This window comes from Rhinatrema bivittatum, chromosome 1, assembly GCF_901001135.1.
Source record: "Rhinatrema bivittatum chromosome 1, aRhiBiv1.1, whole genome shotgun sequence".
NCBI classification, from domain to species: Eukaryota; Metazoa; Chordata; class Amphibia; order Gymnophiona; family Rhinatrematidae; genus Rhinatrema; species Rhinatrema bivittatum.
Window position 1 is genome coordinate 217592963 of NC_042615.1, and position 26188 is coordinate 217619150.

General features: G+C 42.8%; 1 protein-coding gene across 2 annotated transcripts in view; it reads left to right on the forward strand.

Moving 5' to 3' along the window:
* Window positions 1-26188, forward strand: part of CPZ (carboxypeptidase Z) — a 152304-nt gene that overhangs the window by 52300 nt on the left and 73816 nt on the right. Inside the window, exons 2-4 of one of the 2 annotated variants that reach the window (XM_029591839.1) lie at window positions 2538-2567; window positions 20613-20987; window positions 21309-21524. In XM_029591839.1, the coding sequence (XP_029447699.1) occupies window positions 2538-2567; window positions 20613-20987; window positions 21309-21524 (621 nt within the window). Of the gene's footprint in view, window positions 1-2537; window positions 2568-20218; window positions 20415-20612; window positions 20988-21308; window positions 21525-26188 lie in introns of those variants that run through there. The other variant, XM_029591848.1, reaches the window with a different exon arrangement.

Here is a 26188-nt window from a genome sequence, read left to right on the forward strand (position 1 = left end):
TCTGTTCTGTGCCTGGTTCTGAAGCCACACTTACGGCTACTGAGAATTTTATTTACAATCAACAATTCATCAAGCTGCTAAAGCACTAACTTCTGCAAAACCTTCCCCAAAGAAGATAGATTAGACAGTGGTCTATAACTTGCAAAACTATCCAGAGGTCCCTTCCTTAAAACTGGACATATTACTGCTTTTTTAATTATGGAAGGAACCACCCCTTCATCCATGGAAAGATTTATAAACTGAGCCGTAACATCACCAAACATATTATTTAAAGAGCAAAAAAATCCAAAATGAACATTTATCTAAAGGGAATTTAGTATATTTTCATCTTTAACAGTCACTTTTATTTCAGTTTTAAAAACAAATTGAAACTTATCCCAAATCACCCCGAAGTAGTTGTTGAGAAACATCCATTCTCCTGACCTCTGCTTCGTCCAGCTCCAACTAACCTTCCTACTTTATTTTCATAAAACTTAAGAATGCCTTGACATTCAAAACTATCCATCTCTTTACCAATCTTGTGCAATTATAAAAGCCCATCTACCACTTCAAATAGTTCTAACAAATGATTCAGTGCAGCCTGAATTCTTGTTTGAAAATAAATACTTTGTACAGCTATAAAAGCATATCTATAAATAAATAGTTCTTGGCTGAAGAAACTTCTCTTTAGTTTTATCCAGCTGAGCCTCATGCCATCATCTTTCAGCTTGATGCATCAGTCACTTTTTTTAAAATATAATTCCATATTAAACCAAAGTACTCATGGATGTAAATACCTACGGTGTTTAATCTTTAATGGAGCAACATTACCAATTACATCTCCTGCAACAGAAATCAGCAATTCTGTTAAAGAAGTAGCTAAAGAAAACAATAAATCATCTTGCCTAAGTTGCCACCCATCATTAAATGTTTTTAAGCTTGGATGCTTTACCAGTGTGTACAGAAATTACATAATCTACATGCCAAGTGGTGCCTGTCTTCTCCATTTCACTTAGCTGTATATACCTAGCTCACGTATAACCTATCTGAAAGGTTTTACCTGTATTATTAGTCTCCAACATATGCAATATCATGCCCTATTCACAGTCACTCGATTGAATTGTATTGAATTGTAATTATTTGTTTTTATTGTATGCTTGTAACACTCTTTGAACTCGTAGGGTGGAAAAGCATGACCATAAATAAATGATTAGGGATGGGCATTTGGGAGAAACAAAATACGAAATTAGACTAAATTTCCTATTTCATTTTGGATCATTTTCAAAACGGAATGAGTTAAATTCCAACAAACTTTTGTCTGAATCTCATTTTGTTTTGAAAACCTATTTAAAAAAAATAAAAGTGTCCGGTTGGGCCTAGGCACAAAGCTAGGGCCTCACCTAGGAACTAGGTTGAGACCTAAAGCAGAGGACCTGGTCTATGCCCGAGTGCAATTCTGGTGCCTTGGCCAAGGTCCGAAGTCTTGGCCTTGCCTAGGAATAGGCTGTGACCAGATGAAGGGACTGCAGCTTATGCCCGAGCACAAAGCCGAAACATGAGCAAAGGTGCATGTCTTAGAAATTTGCCGACGACCCCCCCAAACTTATGAAATCTGACACTGCGTCCTAGTCTGGTACTGATACTGGGGGCTCAACCAGGTGTCCTGATCCTGAAAGTGTAGTCTTGGCCCGGACCCAGACTTGATGCTGGGGCCTGGCCCAGAAGCCAGGTCCTGACACCTGGGCCTCGGTCTTGGCCAGGGCCTCGGACCAGGCCCAATACCATGGCCTGGCCCAGAGGCTGAGTCCCAATGCCGAGACCTCAGCCTGGACCCATTCTGACACCGGAGGCCTAGCCCAGAGGCCAGGTCCTGACACCTGGGCTTCGGAATTAGCCAGGGCCTGGTATCAGACCTGAAGCCATGGCCCAGACTGGAGGAGGGATCCCGATGCCAAGGCCTCAGCCCGTACCCAGGCCTGAAGCTGGTGCCCAGCCTGGAGGCCAGGTCCCGACACCTGGGCCTCAGCCTAGGATCAGTCCCTGGCCAGGAGCTGTCCACTGGGGTTGTTGAGCCGGTGTTAATTAATGCTGGCACATACTCCCCAGTGGAGGGAGCCATCTTGATGTACAGCAGCTAATTCAAATGTACCATTTTCAGGTATGGTAAATAATTATCTCCGGCACAATGACCCCAGCCCTTCAGGACTCCCTATCCAGGAGTCCAAGGCCTGGACTCCTGGCCTGGGCTTCAGCCCAGGGATTGAAATCTGGCCTCTGGGCCGGGCCTCAACATTGGGCTTGGGTCCAGCCTGAGGCCCCGGTGTTGGGACCCGGTCTTCGGGCCAGGTTGTAACGTCAGCCTGGGCCTGGGCCCTGGCTTAGACTGAGGTCAAGGCATTGTGACCTGACTTCCAGGTTGGGCCCGGCCTTGGGCCTAGGTCCTGGCCCAGGCCGGGCCCAAGGCCCAAGGTACAGTGTGATACAGATTAAACTACTCTCATTAAATTGCCTATATTGCCTTACACAGTACCTACTTTTGATGTTTTCTCTATTTTCAGGATCGTGTTCACCTCAAAAAGAACAAAAAGGTATTTATTTTAATTTATCATTGCATGTTCAGCTTCTAGAATTCCTAGCTGTATAAATGTAAAACGTTTTATTCTGCTTGAGTGTTTCATGGTAGAAATTTTCATTGCAATTCCCCAAAATGTTAAAAAACACAGAACTTTAATATGGTCAAAACTCTGAAAAGTTATGTCTTGTAACATCAGAGAGACTGTATGAAATTAGGGTACGCAGGCCAAAACATGTTGTCTTGTGTCTTGTGTTGTTTGAAAATCGATTTTCATTTTGTTAATGTTTTCTCTTTTTCTTTTCATTTTTTATGTTTCAGAAAGTATGTGCACTAAAAATAGAAGAAAAAACACATTTTACATTTCTATCATTTTATTTTTGAAAATGACAAGAAATGACATTGACATTGTCTATGTTGTTTCAAACAAATGCACATTTCTGTAAGAAATGTGAATTGACCATACTTAGGTTTCTTTAGGTAAAACTTTTTTTATTAGGATTATACTTTTCATTTTTAACTTTATTGTATAAAAATTGCTTTTATTTTTTAGTATCAATGAGGTTGATATTCAAGGAGTTTGTCCCGCTAACTTTTGGAATTAGCTAGATAAACCCTGGGATTTCAAATATTCTCTCCTGCTGTCAGGCTAAATTTTTGTCTGGACAAATCATAGTCTGCACAAAATTTAAGAAACATAGAAACATGACAACAGAAAAAGAACAAATGGCTTATCTAGCCTGTCCATCCACACCAACTGCTCAGCTCTACAATCCCTACCATTCCCTCAGATATCCACTGTGCTTGTTTCTTGAATTCAGATACTGTCCTTGTCTCCATCATCTCTACTGGAAGATTGTTCTGTGTACTGTATCTATTACCCTCTCTGTAAAGAAATGTTTTCTTAGATTACATTTGCATCTACACCCTTTCATCCATTTTGCTGGAGAAGAAAAGATGTTCTTTGGGGCATTCTGGGGGACAAGGTTAAACTTTGGTTGGTCAGCACTGAATATCAGTGCTGTCCAGCCAACATTACCTACTTAACTCTGATCAGTCAGATAGCTTGCAAACCTCCTGGCCCATGCTCAAAAAGAGAAAAAAAAGTGCTATTGAGCTGATTCCTCTTTCATCTCTCATCTCAGTGCTCCAAAAAAATAAATAAATGCCTGGGGTGGGGAATTAGGATATGTGATGCCCCCTTCCTTCTTCTCTCCCTCCATCCTGGCCCAATTTACAAAAAAATGTAAGAACCCCTCTTTCAGCTGCCTTCCACCTTTTCCATCCTCTCTGTAAAGTTTAAAAGGAAATCTGACTGGTGCAGGATTCTCTGGCCCTTCCTCCCTCTTGCTTGTAATAAATAAATATACAGAATATCTATATCTCTGTATATAGAGAGATATGGATATAATGTTGGCACCAGCCATGGTTTCAGTACTTCTTTCAAGGGACTCTTTTAAGGTGAATGGTAAGAAAATCCACAAGGGAGAGAGTAATACTGGACTAGAAATTAAAATCAGAGAAGATGTGTCTGATATCTGGGTAGGAGGATACCAAGTCTAATGTGGCCATCAGACAGCATGGATTAGAAATGAGTGAATACAGAAATGGTTCATAGAGAGAGATTCAACTTTATTAAGTCGGTGTGTATCTTATGGAGGTACAAGCAGAAGAACAGCAGGCCAGAATAAAAAGAGTTATTGTGAAGCAGAAAAACAATAGCTAGACTAAAAGGAACCACTGTAAGAGCAAAAATCTTTATTTATTTATTTATTTATTTATTTATTTATTTATTTAATATATATTTCTATACCGGACTTCACGAATAGAAATTCACATCAGGCCGGTTTACATGGAACTTGGGGGAAAAACAAGTGTAACCAAGAACAAGAAGGCTGAATCAAGCAAAGTTACATAAAACAGGGGCATTGAACTTGGGGGCTAGAGTAGCCAGGAAGAAAGGTAAGGCGGAAATAAGCAACAAATAAATAATAAATAACTGGTTATGAGATTGGTAATTATCTCATTCCTTAGGCTGAGTTCGAAGTGGCATTTTGACTAGGGGAAGGCTTGGAGGAAAAGCCACGTCTTCAGTTGTCTTCAAAAGGTATGAAGGCAAGGTTCCAGTCTTAGGTCGGTCGGAAGTCTGTTCCAGAGGACCGGGCCTGCTGTGGAGAAGGAACGTTCTTTGGTGGTTTTTAGATGGGTGTATTTTGAAGGTGGGACTTGAAGGGTCCCTTTATAAGCTTCTCTGATGGGTCTTTCGGACGAGTGGTGTTTGAGAGGGTTCTGAAGGTCTAGTGTGAGCTGTTGGTGAATAGATTTGTGGATTATCGTGAGAGCTTTATATAGAATTCTATATTTTATTGGCAGCCAATGCAGGTTTCGAAGGATGGGGGTAATGTGAGAACGGCGGTTGGTGTTGGTTAGGATTCTCGCTGCTGCATTCTGGAGCATTTGTATAGGTTTTGTGGCTGAAATGGGGAGCCCCAGGAGTAAGGCATTGCAGTAGTCTGTTTTTGAAAATAACGTGGATTGAAGGATGGTTCTGAAGTCCTGAAAGTGGAAAAGGGGTTTGATTCTTTTTAAAACTTGAAGCTTATAGAAACAGTCCTTGGTGATATTATTAATTGATTTCTTTAGATTTAGATGATTGTCTAGTATAATTCCTAAATCTCTGGTTTGAGAGATCTGTGGGTCCAGAGCTGTAATGTCGGTGTTGGTCGAGTGTTCAGGGGAGATAAGAAGGATTTCCATCTTGGATGCATTTAGAACCAGGTTCAGGCTAGAGAGGAGGCTTTTTATGGACTTCAGGCAATTTTCCCAGTAGTCGAGCGTTTTTGGCAGAGAATCTTTTATGGGGATCAATATCTGCACATCATCTGCATAGAGGTAATGTGTTAGTTTTAGGTTTGTGAGTAGATGGCAGAGGGGCAGTAAGTAGATATTGAAGAGGGTAGGGGATAGAGAAGAGCCTTGTGGGACGCCAAGCGTTGCTTTATAAGTTGGTGATTCTCTGTTGTTGACTCTAACCTTGTAGCTTCTGTTTTTGAGGAAAGAGTTGAACCATCTGAGGGCGAGTCCAGCAATTCCAATGTCAGATAAGCGGTTTAGAAGAATGGCATGGTTTACCGTATCGAAAGCCGCTGAGATGTCTAGGAGGACCAGTAGGTATGAAAGCCCTTTGTCAAGACCCAGGAGGATGTGGTCTGATAGGGAGATGAGGAGGGTTTCTGTGCTGGAGGATTTCCGGAAACCGTACTGTGAGGGGTATAGTATTTTATGTTCCTCGAGGTAGTCAGAGAGTTGTGTGTTCACAATTTTCTCTGTGAGCTTTGCTAGAAATGGAAGGTTGGATATAAGTCTGTAATTGGAGAGTTCTTTTGTATCCAAGTTATGTTTCTTCAAGAGGGGTTTGAGAGATGCAGATTTTAGCTCATCTGGATAGTTTCCTTGAGTTAGGGAACAGTTTATGAAGTTAGTCAGTGCTCTGGAGATGGTGCTGGGGAAAGCACCATCTCCAGATGGTGCTTTTATGTTAGGAAAGCACTAAAAAATATGAGAAAAAAGACCAGTGTGATTTTCAAAAGAGATGACTGAAAAGCAAGGGCAAAATGATTAGCATATGAAAGGTAAAAGGGATCTCAGAAAGATGAGTACTGGGAGGAATATCCAAAAAATCTAAACAAGGCAAGAAGGGTAATCAGAACAGGAAAGCATAAGCAGAAGTAAAAACAGCAGAGAAAGCAATGTTGTATCAAAATTTCAAAGCAATCGGTGAAGAACTTTCGGAGATTTAAGATTTTGAACAAATGAACATTTACATTTTTATTTATATAGATGATATGGAAAGGGGTATGACGAGTGAGGTGATCAAATTTGCGGATGATGAAAAATTATGTAGAGTAGTTAAATCTCAAGCAGATCATGATGAATTGTAGAAGGACTTTGCGAGACTGGAAGATTGGGCTTTCAAATGGCAGATAAAATTTAACGTGGACAAGTGCAAAGTGATGCATATAGGGAAAAATAACCCTTGCTGTAGTTGCACAATGTTAAGTTATTTCTTAGGAGTTACCACCCAGGAAAGAAATCTAGGCATCATAGCAGAGAAAGGAAAGCAAGGTGACAAGACTTTTTTTGACATGTATCAGTTTAAATTATTGAGGGAAATGTTCTGATTGGTCATAAGAGATCTTGTAGTCATTGATACATTTAGATAGGATAGTGGACTACAAGTGGACCTGAATTCAATGATAGGGATAACCAATCATAACATAAACATAAGAACATAAGGTATGCCATACTGGGACAGACCAAAGGTCCATGAAGCCCAGGTCCATGAAGCCCAGTTTCCAACAGTGGCCAATCCAAGCCACAAGTACCTGGTAAGTATCCAAACATTAAATAAATCACAAGCTACTATTGCAAATTAAATAATGGTTTATGGATTTTTCCTCTAGGAACTTATCCAAACCTTTTTTAAACCCAGTTACACTAACTGCTGTAACCACATCCTCTGGCAATGAATTCCAGAGCTTAACTATGTGCTGAGTGAAAAAAGAATTTTCTTTGATTTGTTTTAAATGAGCTACTTGCTAACTTCATGAAGTGCCCCTGGTCCCTTTATTATCTGAGAGAGTAAATAACTGATATACATTAACTTGTTCAAGTCCTTTCATGATTTTGTGGACTTCTATCATATTCCCCCTCAGTCATCTCTTCTCCAAACTGAACAGCCTTAACTTCTTTAGCCTTTCCTCAGAGGGCAGCCTTCCATGCCCCTTATCATTTTGGTCGCTCTTCTCTGCACTTTCTCCAGTGCAGCTATATTCTTTTTGAGATATGGTGACCAGAATTGCACACAGTATTCAAGGTGCGGTCTCACCATGGAGCGATACAGAGGCATTATGACATCCTCAGTTATATTTGCCAGTTCCCTTCCTTATAATTCCTAACATTCTGTTTGATTTTTTGATTGCCACAGTACACTAAACTGACGATTTCAATGCATTATCCACTATGATGCCTAGATTTCTTTCCTGGGTGGTAACTCCTAAGAAATAACTTAACATTGTGCAACTACAGCAAGGGTTATTTTTCCCTATATGCATCACTTTGCACTTGTCCACGTTAAATTTTATCTGCCATTTGAAAGCCCAATCTTCCAGTCTCGCAAAGTCCTTCTACAATTCATCATGATCTGCTTGAGATTTAACTACTCTACATAATTTTTCATCATCCGCAAATTTGATCACCTCACTCGTCATACCCCTTTCCATATCATCTATATAAATAAAAATGTAAATGTTCATTTGTTCAAAATCTTAAATCTCCGAAAGTTCTTCACCGATTGCTTTGAAATTTTGACACAACATTGCATTCGAATACGTGCGTGTTTTTATATACCTATATTATATAGATGTCACACCTGTGACAGGTAAAAACATGCTTTTTTGGAAAAACAGCACCATCTGTTGGACGTAAAAGCAACACACGCTATCTACAATATAAATGGGCTCTGACCAACGGACCGCAAATGCACAGTAGAAAGCAGCTCTACTGCTCATGTGCAGACCATAGAGCTCTGCACTACGTGCTGGGTGTCACAGAGGGGAGGAGGAAAGGGCAGATGAGTCGCTGCTCTGAGAAATGGCTCAGCCCGTTCCTCCCCCACTGGGGAAGGGGGGAGGGAGTTGGGACTGCCAGACAGTTACACACAGGAGGAGGAAAGGGTAGAAGAGTCGCCGAGCCAGTCCATCCACCACCGGGGAAGGGGGGGAGGGAGTTGGGATGGTCGGAGCAGAGCAAGTGCAGTAGAAAGCGGCTAAGAAGAGATCACAAGCAGCTGCAGCCTGCAGCAGCCAAAACGCAAAGAGCTGAACAGAGAATAGCTTGCTTAAACATATTAGAAACGTACACTTTCTCTTTTCTTTCTTTTCCATTTAACCAGACTGAGCCACAGCAACGCGTGGCTGGGTACAGCTAGTTTAAAAATATATTAAAAAGCACTGGTCAAAGTACATATCCCTGGGGCACTCCACTGTTTAATTTTTTCCACTGTGAAAACTGACCATTTAATCCTACTCTCTGTTTCCCATCTTTTAACTGGCTTGCAGTCCACAAAAGGACATCACCTCTTATGCCATAACTTTTTAGTTTTCTTAGAAGCCTCTCATGCAAGAATTTGTTGAATGCCTAATGAAAATCCAAATACACCACATCTACCGGTTCACCTTTGTCTACATGTTTATTCACCCCTTCAAAAAAAGTGTAGATTTGTGAGCAAAACTTCCCTTGGGTAAATCTATGTTGTTGGCTGTGTCTCATCAAACCATGTCTCTCTAAATGTTTTGTAATTTGAATCTTTATAACAGTTTCCACAATTTTTCCCATCACTGAAATCAGGCTCACTGGTCTATAGTTTCCCGGATCACCCCTGGATCCCTTTTTAAATATAAGGGTTACATTGGCCATCTTCCAATTTTCAGGGACATCGGATGATTTTAATAGTAGAGTATAATTGAAATAGGTCTAGAATTTCATTTTTTAGTTCTTTAAGAACCCTGGGATATATACCATCCAGTCTAGGTGACTTACTTCTCTTCAGATGGTCAATCAGACCTACCACATCTTCCAGGTTCACCATGATTTTGTTCAGTTTATCTGAATCATCACCTATGAAAACCTCCTCCAGAACAGGTATATCTCCAACATCCTCTTCAGTAAACACCGAAACAAAGAAATCATTTAATCTTTCCATGATGGCCTTATCTTCTTTAAATGTTCCTTTAACCCATTGATCATCAAACGGTCCAAATGACTCCCTTGCAGGCTTTCTGCTTCGGCCATATTTTAAAAAGTTTTTATTGTGAGTTGTTGCCTCTATGGCCAACTTCTTTTCAAATTCTCTCTTAACCTGTCTTATCAATGTCTTACATTTATTTTGCCAATGCTGATGATTTATCCTATTTTCTTCCGATGGCTCCTTCTTCCAATTTTTGAATGAAGATCTTTCGGCTAAAATAGCCTCTTTCACCTTACCTTTTAACCATGCCAGTAATCATTTTGCCTTCCTTCCACCTTTCTTAATGCGAGGAATACATCTGGACTGTGCTTCTAGGATGGTATTTTTTTTTAACACTGTCCACGCCTGTTGCATACTTTTTACCTTTGTAGCTGCACCTTTCAGTTTTTTTCTAATTATTTTTCTCATTTTATCAAAGTTTCCCTTTTGAAAATTTAGTGCTAGAGCCATGGATTTACTTACTGGCCCCCTTCTAGTCATTAATTCAGATTTGATCATATTATGATCACTATTACCAAGTGGCCCCATCACCATTACCTCTCTCAGTAAATCCTGTGCTCCACGGACAATTAGATCTAAAATTGCTCCTTCTCTGATTGGTTCCTGAACCAATTGCTCCATAACACTGTCATTTATTCTATCCAGGAACTTTATCTCTCTTGCATGCTCTGATGTTTCACTTACACAGTCAATATTAGGGTAATTGAAATGTCCAATTATTACTACTTCCCTAATTTCTCTTAGCATTTCACTGTCCGTCTCACCTATCACTAATCTCTTCCCCAACATACTAGGGATTTCTACCCATAAAGATTTGATTGTACATTTAGTCTCATGCAGGATCTTTATCCTGTTGGACTCTATGCCATCTTGGACATAAAGTGCCACCCCGCCTCCCAGATGCTCCTCTCTGTCATTACGATATAATTTGTACCCCGGTATAGCACTATCCCATTTGTTATCTTCTTTCCACCATGTCTCTGAGATGCCAATTAAGTCTATGTCATCATTCACTACTATACACTCTAATTCTCCCATCTTACTTCTTAAACTTCTTGCATTAGCATACAAACAATTCAAAGTGTGTTTTTGTTTGTATTTGCATTCTGCTTTTCTGTTGACAGGGATAAATTGGAATCTTTTATTTCAGGTGATTTTTTAATTATAGGCACTTGGACTACTTTTCTTATTATTAGAACCGCTCTTTTGGGATGCTCCAACTCTAATGCTTGATTAGTATCCTTTGAAGATACCTCCCTCTGAACCATGCACTGCTGAGTGACTGTTGGCTTTCCCCTTTGTTCTGGTTTAAAAGCTGCTCTATCTCCTTTTTAAAGGTTAGTGCCAGCAGCCTGGTTCCATCCTGGTTAAGGTGGAGCCCATCCCTTTGGAAAAGTCTCCCCCTTCCCCAAAAAGTTCCCCAGTTCCTTATAAAACTGAATCCCTCTTCCTTTCACCATTGTCTCATCCATGCACTGAGACTCCGGAACTCTGCCTGCCTCTGGGGACCTGCATGTGGAACAGGGAGCAGTTCAGAGAATGCTACCCTGGAGGTTCTGAATTTCAGCTTTCTACCTAAGAGCCTAAATTTGGCTTCCAGAAACTCCCGCCCATATTTTCCTATGTCGTTGGTGCCCACATGTACCATGACAGCCAGCAAATCCCCAGCACTGTCTAAAATCCTATCTAGTTTACACGTGAGGTCCGAAACCTTCGCACCAGGAAGGCATGTTACCAGGCGATCCTTATGCCCACAAGCCACTTGTTGCGCGCCCCGTCCACGCCCGGCCAGTGCACCGGCCTGCTCACCTCGCTAGCTCCTCTGCAGGTCACGGGTCAGCCTCACAAGCGGCAGCCGCAAGCTCCGCCAGGCCTCGGCGTGCTGCGGCGGCGGTTGCCGGGCCTTCCACTGCGCACCAGGCCTCATGCCGGAGTTCGGTGTCTCCAGTGGCATTCTCCACGCCCCTATGCGCGCGTGCAGATCGCCTGGCCTCCTGATTGAACATACGATATAAGGAAGTCCCTGCCTGCAGTTCCTTGCCTTGGCAATCGGGTCAGCACTGTAAGTATACTAGTTTGCCTCCGCGTTCACAGTCTTGTTCCAGGCTTGTTCCAGCGTTCTACTGTTTCAGCATCCTTCTGTTCCAGCGTCTGTCTGTCCTGTCTCCCCAGGTGGTACCCTCGGACTGTCTCTCTGGTACTGACCTCGACTTGCTCCTTGACCACTCTGTTCGCTGCCTGGATCCTGACCTCTGCCTGCCTTGTGACCTCGTCTGACCTCTGGAACGTGACCCCTGCTTCGTTGACTACTCCTCGGACTGATCCTCTGATTCTGACCCCGGCTGCCATTGACCACATCTCCTGATTCTGGCTTTGTCCCTTGCCTTGTCATCGCCTATGCTGTACTGGCCTTCCTTGCTTCTCCAGACCTACAGCCTAGTGACTGACCATGCTCACTTGCTGCTCGTGGGCACGCCTCTCTACTACCTCTCCAAGAGACCCTGCGAGGCCCACCTAAGTCCAAGTGGCCCCGGTCCCGACGGGCTCCACCCGGGGGGACCGCGGGCTTCCAGTGGTGAAGCTCATCCTAGCCTCTGTCACCTCCTGTGCTCTGCCCCCTGGGGGCAGGTGCTTCCTGGTCCCTACCAAGGGACCGTTCTCCACTGCTCCAGGACAAGGGTCCACCTCCAAGCGCAACACCACCCAGCTGTCTACATTCCTAATAAATGAATCACCAAGTATGACGGCCTACCTATCCCTTCCCTCCTGGGCAGTAGCCTTGGGAGACACATCCTCGGTGCAAGAGGACAATGCACCACCTGGAGAGCAGGTCCTTGCTACAGGATCATTTCATGCTGCGCCAGGTTGATGCTGTCCGATCATGAGACCTTCCTCCTCCAAGGCAGCTCCAGGACTGCCAGACTGGAGTGGGACTTGGCTACTGTGTCCCTGAAGGTCTCATCTATTTACCTCTCTGTCTGCCTCAGATCCTCCAGGTCTGCCTCTCCAGCCTCCAGAGATTGGACTCATACTCTGAGAGACAGGAGCTCTTAGCATCGGAAGCACATGTACATTTTCTCCCCAGCAGGTAAAAAATCATATATGTGACACTCGATGCAAAAGTCTGGGAGGCCCCACTCTTGCTGCTGGACTGCTGGCTTCTTCTTAAATGTGTTCATTTCTTAGTTAAGTACAGTTAGGGTCCTTTAAATGTAAGTGTATTCAAGGGAATGATCAAACTCTTCATAAGGTGTGGGGAATTTCTGAGTTGAAGTTAAAAGGCGGATTTTTTTTTTGTTTTGTTTTGTTTTTGAGTATGAAAGTGACACCTGCCTATAAATTTAAGGATGAGCTAGAGGTGGGTGGGAGAGGGGTGGGAAATACAAACACACAAACTTCTGTTTGTTGCCTGCCTTTCTGATTACCTGTTTAAAATAAAACACACATACACACTAAATAATATACCCCAATAGTTTACTTCTCCCAATACTTTTAAGTTTTAAAAATTTCTCCAAGCAATACTTACTGATTCTTTCCAGCCACCAGCAAGGTGATCCACTCCTCTCAGTGCTTCCTCTCTCCGGGAACTTATAAACTCCTTTTTTTGTAGGGATGTGCATTTGGGAGAAACAAAATAGGAAATGACAAAAAAATTTCCTATTTCATTTAATTTCGTTCTCAAAATGAAACTATTGAAAATTCGACAAACGTTTATTGAAAAAACAAACAAATAATAAGTGATCGTTGGGCCTAGACCCAGTCCCAAATCTGGAGCCTCAGCTAGGGAATAAGTTGAGGCCCAAAGCAGGGGCCTCAGCCTATACCTGAGCGCAATGCTGGGGCATTGGCCTGGGCCTAGGCCCAAGACAGGGGCCTCACCAAGGCGTAGGCCATGGCCTGATGCAGGAGCCATGGCCTAGGCCTGAACATGACACCGGGGTATCGGCCTACACTCAGACCCAACACCAGGGCCTCAACTGAATCCCCCCAAAATATTCCCACTTACCTGCTGCATAGCGGAACCACCATTGCGGTACATATGCAGGCCCAACACTGGGGCCCAGTCCGGAGGTTGGGTCCTGACATCATGGCCTTAGCCTGAGCCTAGGCCCAATGCCTGGGCCTGGCTCGGAAGCTGGGTCTTGATGTCTGGGTCTCAGCCTAGGCCAAGGCCTGGGCAAACACCAGATGCCGGGGCCCAGTTAGGAGACCAGGTCCTGACGCCAAGGCCTTGACCCGGGCCCAGGCCTGACACCGGGACCCACCTCAGAAGCCGGGACCCAATGCCTGGGTCTCTGTCCAGCCCAGGCTGGAGGCTGGAACCCAGGCCTCTTGCATCATTCTTTTCTGTCTTCTTCTGTCTTCTTTAAAATGATGACTCGTTGGGCAATCACTTCTTTTTTTATCTTGTGGATATGGACCCCCATAGAAATGGGTAGATGGGGAAAGAACTCTCCGGCCTCAGCAAATGTTTCTGGGGGTTGGAAGGGGCCCAAGGAGGCCCATCTCAGCCCAGGTATGTATGTCTGACCCCAAGATTTTCTTGCAAGGGTGGGAGAGGGATAGGAGGGGCCTGGGAAAGCCCTGGCTGGGTTTGACTCAGCCTAGCTGGTAGGGCTGAGCCATGTAGTTGTCTTGGGGGGCAAGAGGAAGGCTGGAGGACCAGTTTTTTAAAACTGAAATGAAAATACACCAAATTTTTCATATAAGGCCATTTTCAGTTTGGATGTACAATTTGTTAAAACCAAGTGCACATCCCTAGTTCATACATTTAGGAGTTGTTCCAGGAAAAGTCCTCTAGGAGGGATATTCCAGTTATGAGTTTTACATGAACCTCCCTAGGAGCTTTAAATCACCTTCCTAGGAAACCTGATGGATGTTATTTATTCCATGCTGGCAGCTTGAAATGCACAGTCTGTTTCAGTCACTGTGTAAACCCTTTTTCTTACACTCCAACTTCTGGTTTCCTCTTTCTTTCCTGGCTCTAACACACACGCACACACACATGTACATATAGTCTGTTCAAGAACATTTCAGGGCATGCCCAGATATCCTCTGGGCTTTTTTCCACAAGGGACCTCCAAAACCACTTTTCCGCTCTAAAAGCCATACTGCAGGGGACTCTTTCACAAGTCTAATCCTAAATCTTTAAATAAAAGCTACATCATTGAAAGAAGAAAGTGAAAATGCATGACTGGAAGAATAAGAGATGAAAAGGAGGAATGTGTGGAGCTTGACAAAGAAAGCATGGAAATACCACAAGGTATAAATAATGTACAAAAAGCAAACTCTTGTTAGTGGAAAGGAATATCTGGAATAAAGAGGTCATGCTGTCTGGCTCAAAGGGTATAGAGACAGGAGTAACAGAAAATATTTCTTCACAGAAAGGGTGATGGATGAATGAAAACTACTCCTGGTGGAAGTGGTGGAGGCAAGCACAATAACAGAATTCAAGAAACATGGGATGTATCTGGATTTAATTATTCCCTTTTCCAAAACTGTGCATAAGTCGAGTTACAATTCAGGTATAGTAGGTATTAGGGGTGCACAGAATTTGGCTTTTTTTTTGTCTTTTTTTTTTTTGTTTGTTTGATTTTTGTTTTTAAAATAGTTTGTTGTTTTTTTCTCCTAACTTCATAGTTAGTTTGCATTAAGTTCTGTTAGTGCACACCAACAAAACTAACAAAATACGCAAAAAAAACCCAAATTTTTGGTGTTTATTCTTTCCTTTTGTGGTTCCAAAGAAATGAAACAAAATAGACAATATCACTGACATTGTCTATTTCTTTTTAAACAAATGCACATCCTAAGTGGGTAATGTAGGTCTCTGCTCCACTCTAAGCGTCCTGTTTACTAAACATTTTTCTCAAAACAAAATGATTGAAAATATCATGAAATTTGTTTGGTTTTCATGTTTTGTTTTGAACTCCCCCCCCCCAAAAAAAAAAAAAAAGAAAAGTTACTGGTCAGACTTAGGCCCAGGCCTGAGGCAGGGCCTCGCCTAGGGAATAGTCTGAGCACATCAGCCTAGTTAGGCCCAAGGCCACGGCCTAGTTATTTATTTATTTATTTAAAAGTGTTTGTATACCGCTTTTACAAACAATGTTTAATCAAAACGGTTTAGTTTAGGCATAGGCTGAAGCCAATGCAGGGTCTGACACCTACGCCCAAGAACAACACCAGGGTCTCGGTCTAGGCTCAGGCCTAATGCCAGGACCACAGTGAAACCCAAGCAAAGGCCCATGCACCCAAATATTTGCCGTGGCAAGGACTTTTCCCAGCCCCCACTTACCTTATTCATCGGAGATCGAATATTGTGGCCAAGTCGCAGGCCTGATCCTCTTGCCCAGTCCTGAGACTGTTTCCTGAGGCCTGGGCCTCAACCTAGGCCAAGGCCCAGGGCCAATCCTGATGCCAGGGCCTGGTTTGAAGATCAGATCCCAATGCTGCAACCTTAGCCCAGGCCCAGGCCCAGGCCCTGAGGCCAGATTACAGGCTTTGCATGCGTTGTCCTTTTCTTTCTTCTTTCAAATGGTGGCATCTATTAGGTACACCGTCATTTGAAATAAGAAAGAAGAGGATGGCACTTTTGAGGTGGGCATTGGTTTTCAAGCCTGAGCCTGGACCTAAACCTGGGCCTGGGCCTTAGACCTGGTGTCGGGATCCAGCTTCTTAGTCAGGTCATGGTGTTTGGCCTGGGCATAGTCCAAGACCCAAGCATTGGGACCCGGCCTCCAGTCCAGGCCTGGCGTCAGTCCATGCCCCTTTCCATGGCCTAGCTTGAAGTTCAGGTATCAGGACCTGGCCTCTGTGCTGGGCCAGGCCCTGGCCAAGTCCCTGCATCCCGCCTAGGTCCTGCTGTTGGGCCTAGGATGAGGCGTTAGGACCAGGCTCAAAGCCTGGCCTTTTCGTAGGACCTAGGCTGAGGTGGAGCAACTGACTATGGCCTAGGCCTTTGCAAAGACGAGGCCTCAGGCTGGCCCTAAGCCTCATCAATGAAAGCTCCCGACCCAGGTAAGTGGGGGCTGGGGAGGACCCTGGCCCCTGCATTTTTCCAGGTGGGAGTGATGGGAGGTGAGGACAAGAGGCCTTGGCAGGCTCCTTTTCTTTTTAAAATTTGTTTTTGGAATTTTTTTTCTTTTAAAATGTATTTCTTTGTTTAAATGAAAGAAAATGAAATAAACATTAAACAAAATGAAATGTTTGGGAAAAAACACCCCAATAATGAAATAAAAAAAAAGCAACACATTTTTATTACCAACACATTTCTAACACATATACATTGTGTATATATCTGGGTGTGCAATGTGACATATATTTATGCAGACACCATGACGGATAGCCCTAGAATGACATAGTTTTCACCACCATTAGCATGCTGCTGCTAACTCTGATTGGAAAATTGGCTCTGTACATGAACTCAGTCTAAGAACATAAGAACATAAGAAATTGCCATGCTGGATCAGACCAAGGGTCCATCAAGCAGAGCATCCTGTTTCCAACAGAGGCCAAACCAGGCCAGAAGAACCTGGCAATTATCCAAACACTAAGAAGATCCTATGCTACTGATGCAATTAATAGCAGTGGCTATTCCCTAAGTAAACTTGATTAATAGCTGTCAATGGACTTCTCCTCCAAGAACTTATCCATTCCAAACCTTTTTTGAACCCAGCTACACTAACTGCACTAACCACATCCACTGACAACAAATTCCAGAGCTTTATTGTGCGTTGAGTGAAAAAAGAATTTTCTCCGCTTAGTCCTAAATGTGCTACTTGCTAACTTCATGGAATGCCCCCTAGTCCTTCTATTATTCGAAAGTGTAAATAACTGAGTCACATCTACTTGTTCAAAACCTCTCATGATCTTAAAGACCTCTATCATATCCCCCCTCAGCCGTCTCAGCCATCTCTGTGAATCTGATTGAATATGTGTGACAAACATACTCATTCAGTACTTACAGTGGTATTGTGAGTGATGGTACAGTATTAATAAATTCTATTGTGATATCAAAACCTCCAGTAGGCACTTCAAATTCCATCATGCCTCTGAGAAGAAAAGGCAGAGGAGGGAATGGCAGGGGATGTGCTGCAAAGCCAACCCAGCCTGTGAGAATTACTAGCAGATCTACTAGCAGTGATAAAAAGGGAGTTCTGTCCCAAATCTTAAGAGACTTTTTTTTAACTGCAGAAAACCAGGAGCAGAAGCCAGCTCAAGCTCTAAGAATTGAAATTCAGAGAGCATATGCCACTGCCACCTATTCTTCTCCCTCTTGTTTTGGAGATGGAAAAAGTTGGGAGAGCCATCTAAGGCTGGCATTAGCAGAGCAGGGGCAAGCACAGGGGCAGCAGTAGTGTTATACCCAAAGTCGGCAGCACACTCCTCCATGATTACTTATTCTGAGGTAACAGAGGCAGTATTTTCAACATCTGATTCTGAGGAAGAATCTTGTCTGGCATTCCCTGAATTATAAGAAAAGCTACTAGTAGAAGAAAATATGTTACGTCTAATCAAGAGCATCTTACCCTCCAGTGAAGTGGTGTGGGAAATAGATGATACTGATGGTGTTGAGAGCCTACCCCAGGAAGAGCAGACAGTGCAGCTAGAGAGCATGAGTGAAGCCCCTGACCTTTTTCTTCACAGTCCATCCTCAACCTCAACTCCAGTGCCAGTATCAGACCTTGAGGCTGCAGAGAGACATTGTGCAAGTCATCCCTCATCTAGAATCACTTTAAAATAAGGGAGGACATGCATGTCTCTCAGTACATTGCCTATAGTAAGACCGTCAGTCGAGGGAAGGTTCTGGAGCATCCAACAAACACTGGAATGCAGCATCATCTGAAGAAGCAGCAGCACTCACTAGCACTACTGAGAGGGGGGTTTGCAGTACTAGCCTGGGAATTTCCTCTGCTTCTCAAAACAAAAAACAGAGGAAAGGGGTAGGAAGTAAGCTAATCTCACGGTCCTTCTAACAGTCAGATGGCAAGCCAGCAGCCCCTTGCCATGCATCTGCAGCGACAACCCATAAGCCAAAACCACATTGTCCTGTCATAACTGTCTCTCCTAACGCAGGCCATATCTAAAGCAGCTGGCTAAGAGACCCCAGAAGAGATTTCTGTGATGTGCTATCTAACAGAGCCCACCAAGGAAATTGACAGAGATGTGCTGGCATTTTGGGCACACAAGTCCTCAGTCTGGCATAAGTGCAGAGAATAACAGGAGATGTTATTTTGTAATCGTTTCTACATAAACCAGTATTGAGACTCTCTAAATAAACCAGTACTAAGACACAATAGCTGTCTGAGTATGCTTTCCTTCATTGGCGAAATTCAAGACGATTGGAGGACACTGCCACACATTGAAGGAATTTAAGGGTCTATATATTGGTCATATTGCTGTATTATATTTCTGACTTCAGACATCTGTGCGAATATTGGGAGTATATGTACAGATGGGAGGGAGGGGAGGGGGGAAAGGGATATCAAAAAATGTGGTGAATAATGAGGCTGAGCTTATGTAACTGTTATGTACTGTTTATTTTATGTTATGCACCAATAAAATTGTTCATACAAAGAAAAAAAAAAGAATTTTGCTGGAAAAGGGCTAAATATAACCAGGTAAGCCACTTAGATAGAGAACCATTACTTTTGAATATGGACCTCAGATATTTTTAGTTGCTGCTTCTGCAACTCTGTGTCTATACTCACTATACTCCCAGTTTCTTTCCTATGACTTTATAATAATGAGATTATTCAGTGCTTCATGTTTCACATGTTTATCACTACCAGCAGACTCACTCCCCATTTGATCCTCTGATTTGTGAAGGTCACATAATGAACTGGAGCTCCCCTCTCATTCATAAAGGTGGAGGTATGATCAAATCCTTTCCCAGGGGACCAGCCAAGGGTGGGTGGTCTTCCTTGAGGGGGAGTTTGGGTCATTTTCAGGGGGGGTTGGATCTTCCCTTAGGGAGTTCAAGTCTAGCTCAGGTTGGTGGTCAGGGCATGCTAGTAAAAGGGTTGGGTCTGGCTTGGTGTGTGGGTGGGGATGTGGGGACTGATCAAGGCAATGTTATCTCTTCATGTTGGTGGGAGGGGATCTGTTCTTGATGGGAGGAGAGTCTGATCTTGCTTGGGGGGAGGAATTTAGAGGGGGGAAGACAGCCTCCATGTTAGCCAGCCAAAATTGAAAGGACTGGTTAGCTATCACTGGGGATATTGATCTGCACTGTGTACACACTACATTTTTATGATAGCTTGCACACTTTTTTGTCATGTTCACTAAATAATTTTTCTTTAGTAGCTCTGCAAAAATGTGTAGTGTGTTCCACATATTTAGTGTGAGGTTTAGTGCATAGGCCCCTATTATTGACTTTATACAAATTTGTAGCAGATCCTGTTGCATTACAAGTTTTCAAAAACATTTACTCCAAATGTACCAGGAAAGATCTGATGACTTTCCCTAGCAGATCTGGGGAAATCCAAACTTTCCATGTAACTTGAACTAGGGTGATATGCAGCTTAGTTTCTAGCAGTGATCACACATCGATTTATCTGTATAAAATTTAAAATCATCTTTAAAATATGTGTTTGTCTACCTCTGTATGTGCATGTATACTGTAGAATGCAGCTCCAAATTTTATGAAATAATTATAAGGCTTTATTTACCTTTCCTTAAGTGGATGATGATTGTTTAACAAATTAGGCCAATGTGATACAAATAAAGCAGAATACAAAATCTTGTCTTTCACAGGTCTCCGAATAAACTTTAGGTTCTGCAAACCAGCACAACCCTGTCTTGCCTCAGGAAAGCTGGCAACCACAAATATGAAAGGGCTGCAGCCCAGTGTCAGCATGGAGTCTTCCTCATGGAACACTGAGCTCTCTCCATCTGGGCTCTGCTGGACCTCTGTTTGACTCTCTGGAACTCACATTCCTTTCTCTCTCTGCTCCCTCTGAACCCCCGCTTGATCTGGAAGGCTTTCCTTTTCAGCTTCATTACCCACTTCTGAGCTTTGCCTCTTTCCAGGGGCAATCTGCTCTTCCTCTGAAGCAGGTATATAAATTGCCAGACATACCCAGGAGATAATTAGTCTCCAGCTGGTGAAGCCAGAAGCTGACACCTTGTACTATACTATGCCTGACTGACTGCTCCAAAATATATACAAACATATACATAGAGAGAGAGATGTGTATGTATTTATATGGTGGTGTTTGTGTAATCAAAAATCTTATTTTTTATTTTATTTTATAGTAAGTTGCATTGACCTCTCCTTGGGATACTGTGATGACTTACCCTATACCAAAACAATGCTTCCTAATTTACTGAACCAGAGAACAAGAGACGAGATTGAATTTAGTGCTGAATATATTCTGCTGAGTGTCATAGACAACTTGCTTCAAGGAGAGTGCAATCCTGATTTGAGACTTCTGGGTTGCTCGATTTTGGCACCTCGGTGTGAGGTGAGCAAGGCTGTAAAACCCTGCCGACACGTTTGTGAGTCCTTGAAGAAAAGCTGCCTTCCTGCATTTGATGCGATAGACATGGCGTGGCCTTACTTTCTGGACTGTGATCGTTTCTTTGTTAGCAAAGAAGAAGGATGCTATGACCCACTGGAAAAACTGAGAGGTAAAACTTCAAAGGAAGCCCAGTGTAAATTGTTACTTGAAAGCTGAATTACAGTATGGTATGCAAGAGCATTTTCTGGACATTATAAAATATCATTGCAGCACCTACTAAGTTAACTCCTTTGGCATTTGCACTAAAACCACATCTGTGAACCAACAGTAAGGTTAACGAGCATGCAGATAGTATGCATTTGCACCTTTATTACATGGGTGTTAATTTATTTCTGCATTAATACTTATGCTCATTATTACATAAGCTATAAATATGCTGCTTCTGTGCACTCCTTATAAGTCAACATTTTCTTTTTCTTTTTTTTTACAGGAAATATGGAAATTAGTAATGAAGAGTTGCTTCCTGAGATGCCAACCACCTTCATTCTTTTCACTCATCATACGTATTCTCAGATGGTCAGAATTCTGAAGAAGACTGCTGCGAAATGCTCCCATATCTCCAAAGCATACAGCATCGGTCGCAGCTTTGAAGGCAAAGACCTTTTTGCCATTGAGTTTTCAGTCAACCCTGGTCAACATGAAGTGCGTAAGTGAAAACATTGTTTCCAGAATACATACCTACTGAAAATAAAAAGCCAAGCCATTTAATCATGTAAAAATCGAAAATTCAGTTTCCTAGGTTTGGTTAACAGTGAGGCTAAAGCATTGTTGTCAGAACAGTGCAATGAAGTGAGCCAGCAGGAGGGAAGAATGAGTCTTCCTGCCTGCTCAACTGGTAAAACTAGGGGTGAGCTTTTAGGGGTGTTTGTAAGGGATGTGGATAGTAGTGGGGGAGGGGGGCGACCTAATGTTTTTCTGTTGGGAAGAGGTAGGGAGTGTTGCGGTAGGGAGGTGGGGTACTGGTGGCCTCCTCACAGACTTTATGCAGGGGTATGGAGCAACCAGCTCTATTAAACAGTCACTAAATAATAATCATTATATATAGTCCATGTTTCATTTATACTCAAGGTTTGGATGATAAATTCTCTTTTTTATATTTCTTTCGTTTTGCTTATTGACCATTAAATTAAGAAACACTGCCTCCAATCTTTTTGCTCGTTTTTATATATTTTGAGGCACATTAATAGGTCACTTCCTATTTTTTTTCCAATCAGTTTCACCCATCACATTAGGAAGCTCAGCTATGTAATAGAATTCTCTTTTAATGTAGTGCCAGACTGTTCTCTTACTGGGAATAAATATATACATCTCAGTGTGTCTTTTCAGGGCATGACTGAAGCACCTGGTGGAAACAGCTGGCTGAAATATTTTGCCTACTGCAGTCACAGTAGACTGAAAATATCCAGAAAATAGAAAATATAACAGGCTGAAAAGTTTGAAATCAGATATATATAGAAACATAGAAACATACAAATGAAGGCAGAAAAGGACCAAAGGTCCATCCAATCTGCCCAACCAGCTTATGGTAGTTTCTGCACCTATCAGTTTCCCAGACCATCAAAGTCATGGCCCTTGTTGGTTTCTGTTTCAGTCCAATTCTATTACCTCCTGCTGTTGAAGCAGAGATCAATGCTGGAGTTGCATCATTGGTTTAGGAAAGTAACAGCTGTATCAGCAAGTTACCCCCATGCTTATTTATTTTCCCTGACCGCAAAATTCAATGTCCTTGCTGTTTGCTGTCTGAATCTAATTCCCCTTTTCCTCTTTTCCCTCTGCCGTTGAAGCAGACAGCACTGATGGAGTTGCATCAACAGTATGAAGGCTTATTGGTTAAGGGTAGTAACCGCCACACCAGCAGTTATCCCCATGTGCTCATTTCTTCATTTCCATCCTCTAGCCTTTAGGGATCCATCGTATTTATCCCATGCCTTTTCGAATTCTTTCACTGTTTTTGTCTTCACCACCACCTCTGGAAGGGCATTCCAGGCATCCATCACACTCTCCATGAAGAAATATTACCTGACATTGGTTCTGAGTTGTCTTCCCTGAAGTTTCATTTCATGACCCCAAATTCTACTGATTTCTTTCCAATGCAAAACGTTTGTTGTTGATTGTGCATTATTAAAACCTTTCAGGTATCTGAAGGTCTGTATCATATCTCCCCTGCACCTCCTCTCCTCCAGGGTATACATATTTAAGTCCTTCAACATTTCCTCATAAGTCATTTGATGGAGACCACCCACCAATTTGGTTGCCCTTCTCTGGACTGCCTCCATCTGGTCAATGACCCTTTTTTGAGATACGGTCTCCAGAACTGAACACAGTACTCCAGGTGAAGTCTCACTAAGGACCTGTACCAGGGGATTGTCACTTCCTTTTTCTTACTAGATATTCCTTTCTCTATGCAGCCCAGCATTCTTCTACCTTTAGCTATAGCCTTGTCACATTGCTTCATCTTCTTCAGATTGCTAGACACTATCACCCCAAGGTTCCTCTCTTTCTCCGTGAACAAAAGACCTTCACCTCCCATCACATACAGCTCTTTTTGATTACTGCACCCCAGATGCATGACTCTGCACTTATTGGCAATGAATTCAGTTGCCATATCTTCAGCCACTGTTCATGCTTCCTTAAATGACGTCTCATTCTCTCTACTCCTTCAGGCATTGCAGATCTTAGTATCATCCGCAAATAGATACACTTTACCTTCTATCCCTTCTGCAATGTCACTCACAAATATATTGGTCAGAACTGGTCCCAATTCTGATCCTTGTGGCACTCCACTTAACACCGCTCTTTCTTCAGAGTAGGTTCCATTTACCATCAATTGCTGTCTTCTGTCTGTCAACCAGTTTGTAATCCACTCCACCACCTTGATGCTCACTTCCAAGCTTATCATTTTATTCACAAGTCTCCTATGTGGGACCATATCAAAAGCTTTGCTGAAATCCAAGTAGATCATATTGAGTGCTCTTCCTCTAATCAATTCTTTAGTCAACCAATCAAAAATCAATCAGATTTGTCTGACAGGACCTTCCCCTAGTGAATCCATGTTGCTTCAGGTCCAGGAATCCTCCTAATTGTAGATAGTTCACTATCCTTTCAGCAAAGTCTCCATTTATTTTCCCAATAGCAAGGTGAGGCTAACCACCCTGTAGTTTCCAGCCTCCTCTCTGCTATCACTCTTGTGGAGCAGGACCACCACCACTTTTCTCCAGTCATTCGGCACCACTCCCATTTCCAGGGATCTATTGAACATGTCATTAAGCGGACCCATCAGCACATCTCTGATTTCCCTCAGTATCCTGGGATGAACTTCATCTGGCCTCATGGCCTTGCGCACTTTCATTTTCCTAGCTCTTCCCATATAATCTCTTCTGTAAACGGATTTTCATCTAGCCCATCTCCACCTACGGTCTTGTCAACCAGCAAAGGTCCTTCTTCAGGGTCTTCTTTAGTGAACACCAAACTGAAGTATTTGTTTAATATTTCTGCTATTTCTTCATCTCTCTCCACACATAGATCATTGTCACCTTTCAATTTCATAATACCACTTCGGATCTTTCTCCTTTCTCTTATATATCTGAAAAACGATTTCTCACCTCTCTTTAGCTCTTTGACAATCCTTTCTTCCATCTGACTTTTAGCTTTCTTGATTTCCTTCTTTGTTTCCCTCAGTTTCACCAGATATTCTTCCCTGTGTTCCTCAATTTGGGATCCTTTATATTTCTTGAACGCTGCTCTTTTTGCTTTTATTGTATCTGCCACTTCCTTTGAGACCCAGAACTTTCTTATTTCTCTTACTTTTGTTTACTCTTCTAACATATAGATTTGTTGCCTTTGTAATTGCTCCTTTTAGTTTGGCCCACTGTGCTCCACCTCTCCCATTTTCTCCCAGTCTTCTAGTTCTACCTCCAGGTACGTCCCCATTTCGACAAAGTCTGTATTTTTGAAATTCAAAACCCAGGTCTTCTTGTGACTTCTCTGCATCCTATTTGAGATATGAAACCATACCATTTGATGATCACTAGGGCTGAGATGGTCTCCCAGCCGGACATTACAAACATTATCCCCATTAGTGAGCACCAAGTCAAGTATCGCATCTTCCCTCATGCCATTTGTTTGAAGAGAACCCCTTGTAGGGCATCCACTATCTCTCTACTTCTGGTAGATTTCGCAGAAGGGATTCTCCAGTCTATATCTGGCAGATTACAATCCCCCAAAATCAACACTTCTCCCTTCTTTCCCACCTTCTGGATGTCTTTGACTAGATTTCTGTCTAGCTCTTTCATTTGAGCCGGAGGCCTGTAAACCACTCCAGTAAAAATGGATGCAACAACATCTTTTTTTAGGATGGCCCATAATGCTTCTTCTCTACCCCACATTCCTTGCGGTTCTGTTGCTTGGAGATTGTTTTTGACATAATGAGCTACTCCTCCCCCTTTTCTGATCTCTCTGTCTATCCTTATCAATTTATAGCCTGGCATGGCCGTGGTCTACTCATGAGAATCCGTGAACCATGTCTCCATGACCGCAACACTGTCCAGGTCTGCCTCCGCCATTAGGGCCAGCAGGTCTGGGATTTTATTGCCCAAACTGCGAGCATTTGTAGTCATCACTTTCCAATATTTCTCTCTTGATTTGTTACACTTCCTAGTCACATTTTCTGTTTTTTTGAGTTGATTGATTTTGTTATTTTCTCCACCCACTTTCTGTATTACTTGGGGGTGACATCAGTTTTATTGGCCATTTCCTGCTACCCCATTCTTTAGTTTATATGTCTGATAATATGTGATCTGAATTTCTCACTTAGCATCCTCCTTACTACTACAGACAAATTAAGGCCATTCTTTCCAAAAAGCTTTTTATTGCTCCATACACAACCTCAGCCTCCAATTTATCCAAAACCACTTTCTATACACCAGGTTTTGAGCCAGGAATTAAAATTATCTATATCTGTCAGAGGATGTTATGGTTTGTGGGTATGTGGACCCTTGGCCCAAAGTGCGAGTTAGTATCACCTGTGGGGAGGAGCTCCACAGGCCCACACCGTCGGGAGGTGAGGTCAGGCATGGCAAGGAGCTCTGGGTGAGACTGTGGAGAGGTCCCGAGATGTCAGTAGGAATTCCCCAGTAGACAAGCAAGCAGGGGACAATACCTGGACTGAGACCCCCGAGGGGGAAGGTGCCAGGCAGGCCGCAGAGCAGAAAGGAATGAGACTGGTGTGCAGGAGGTATACCGGAGAAACAACCGCAAGGAGCGGAGCTGCGGAGCGAGGGAGGTGCAGCTGTAGCGACATAAGCCAACCCA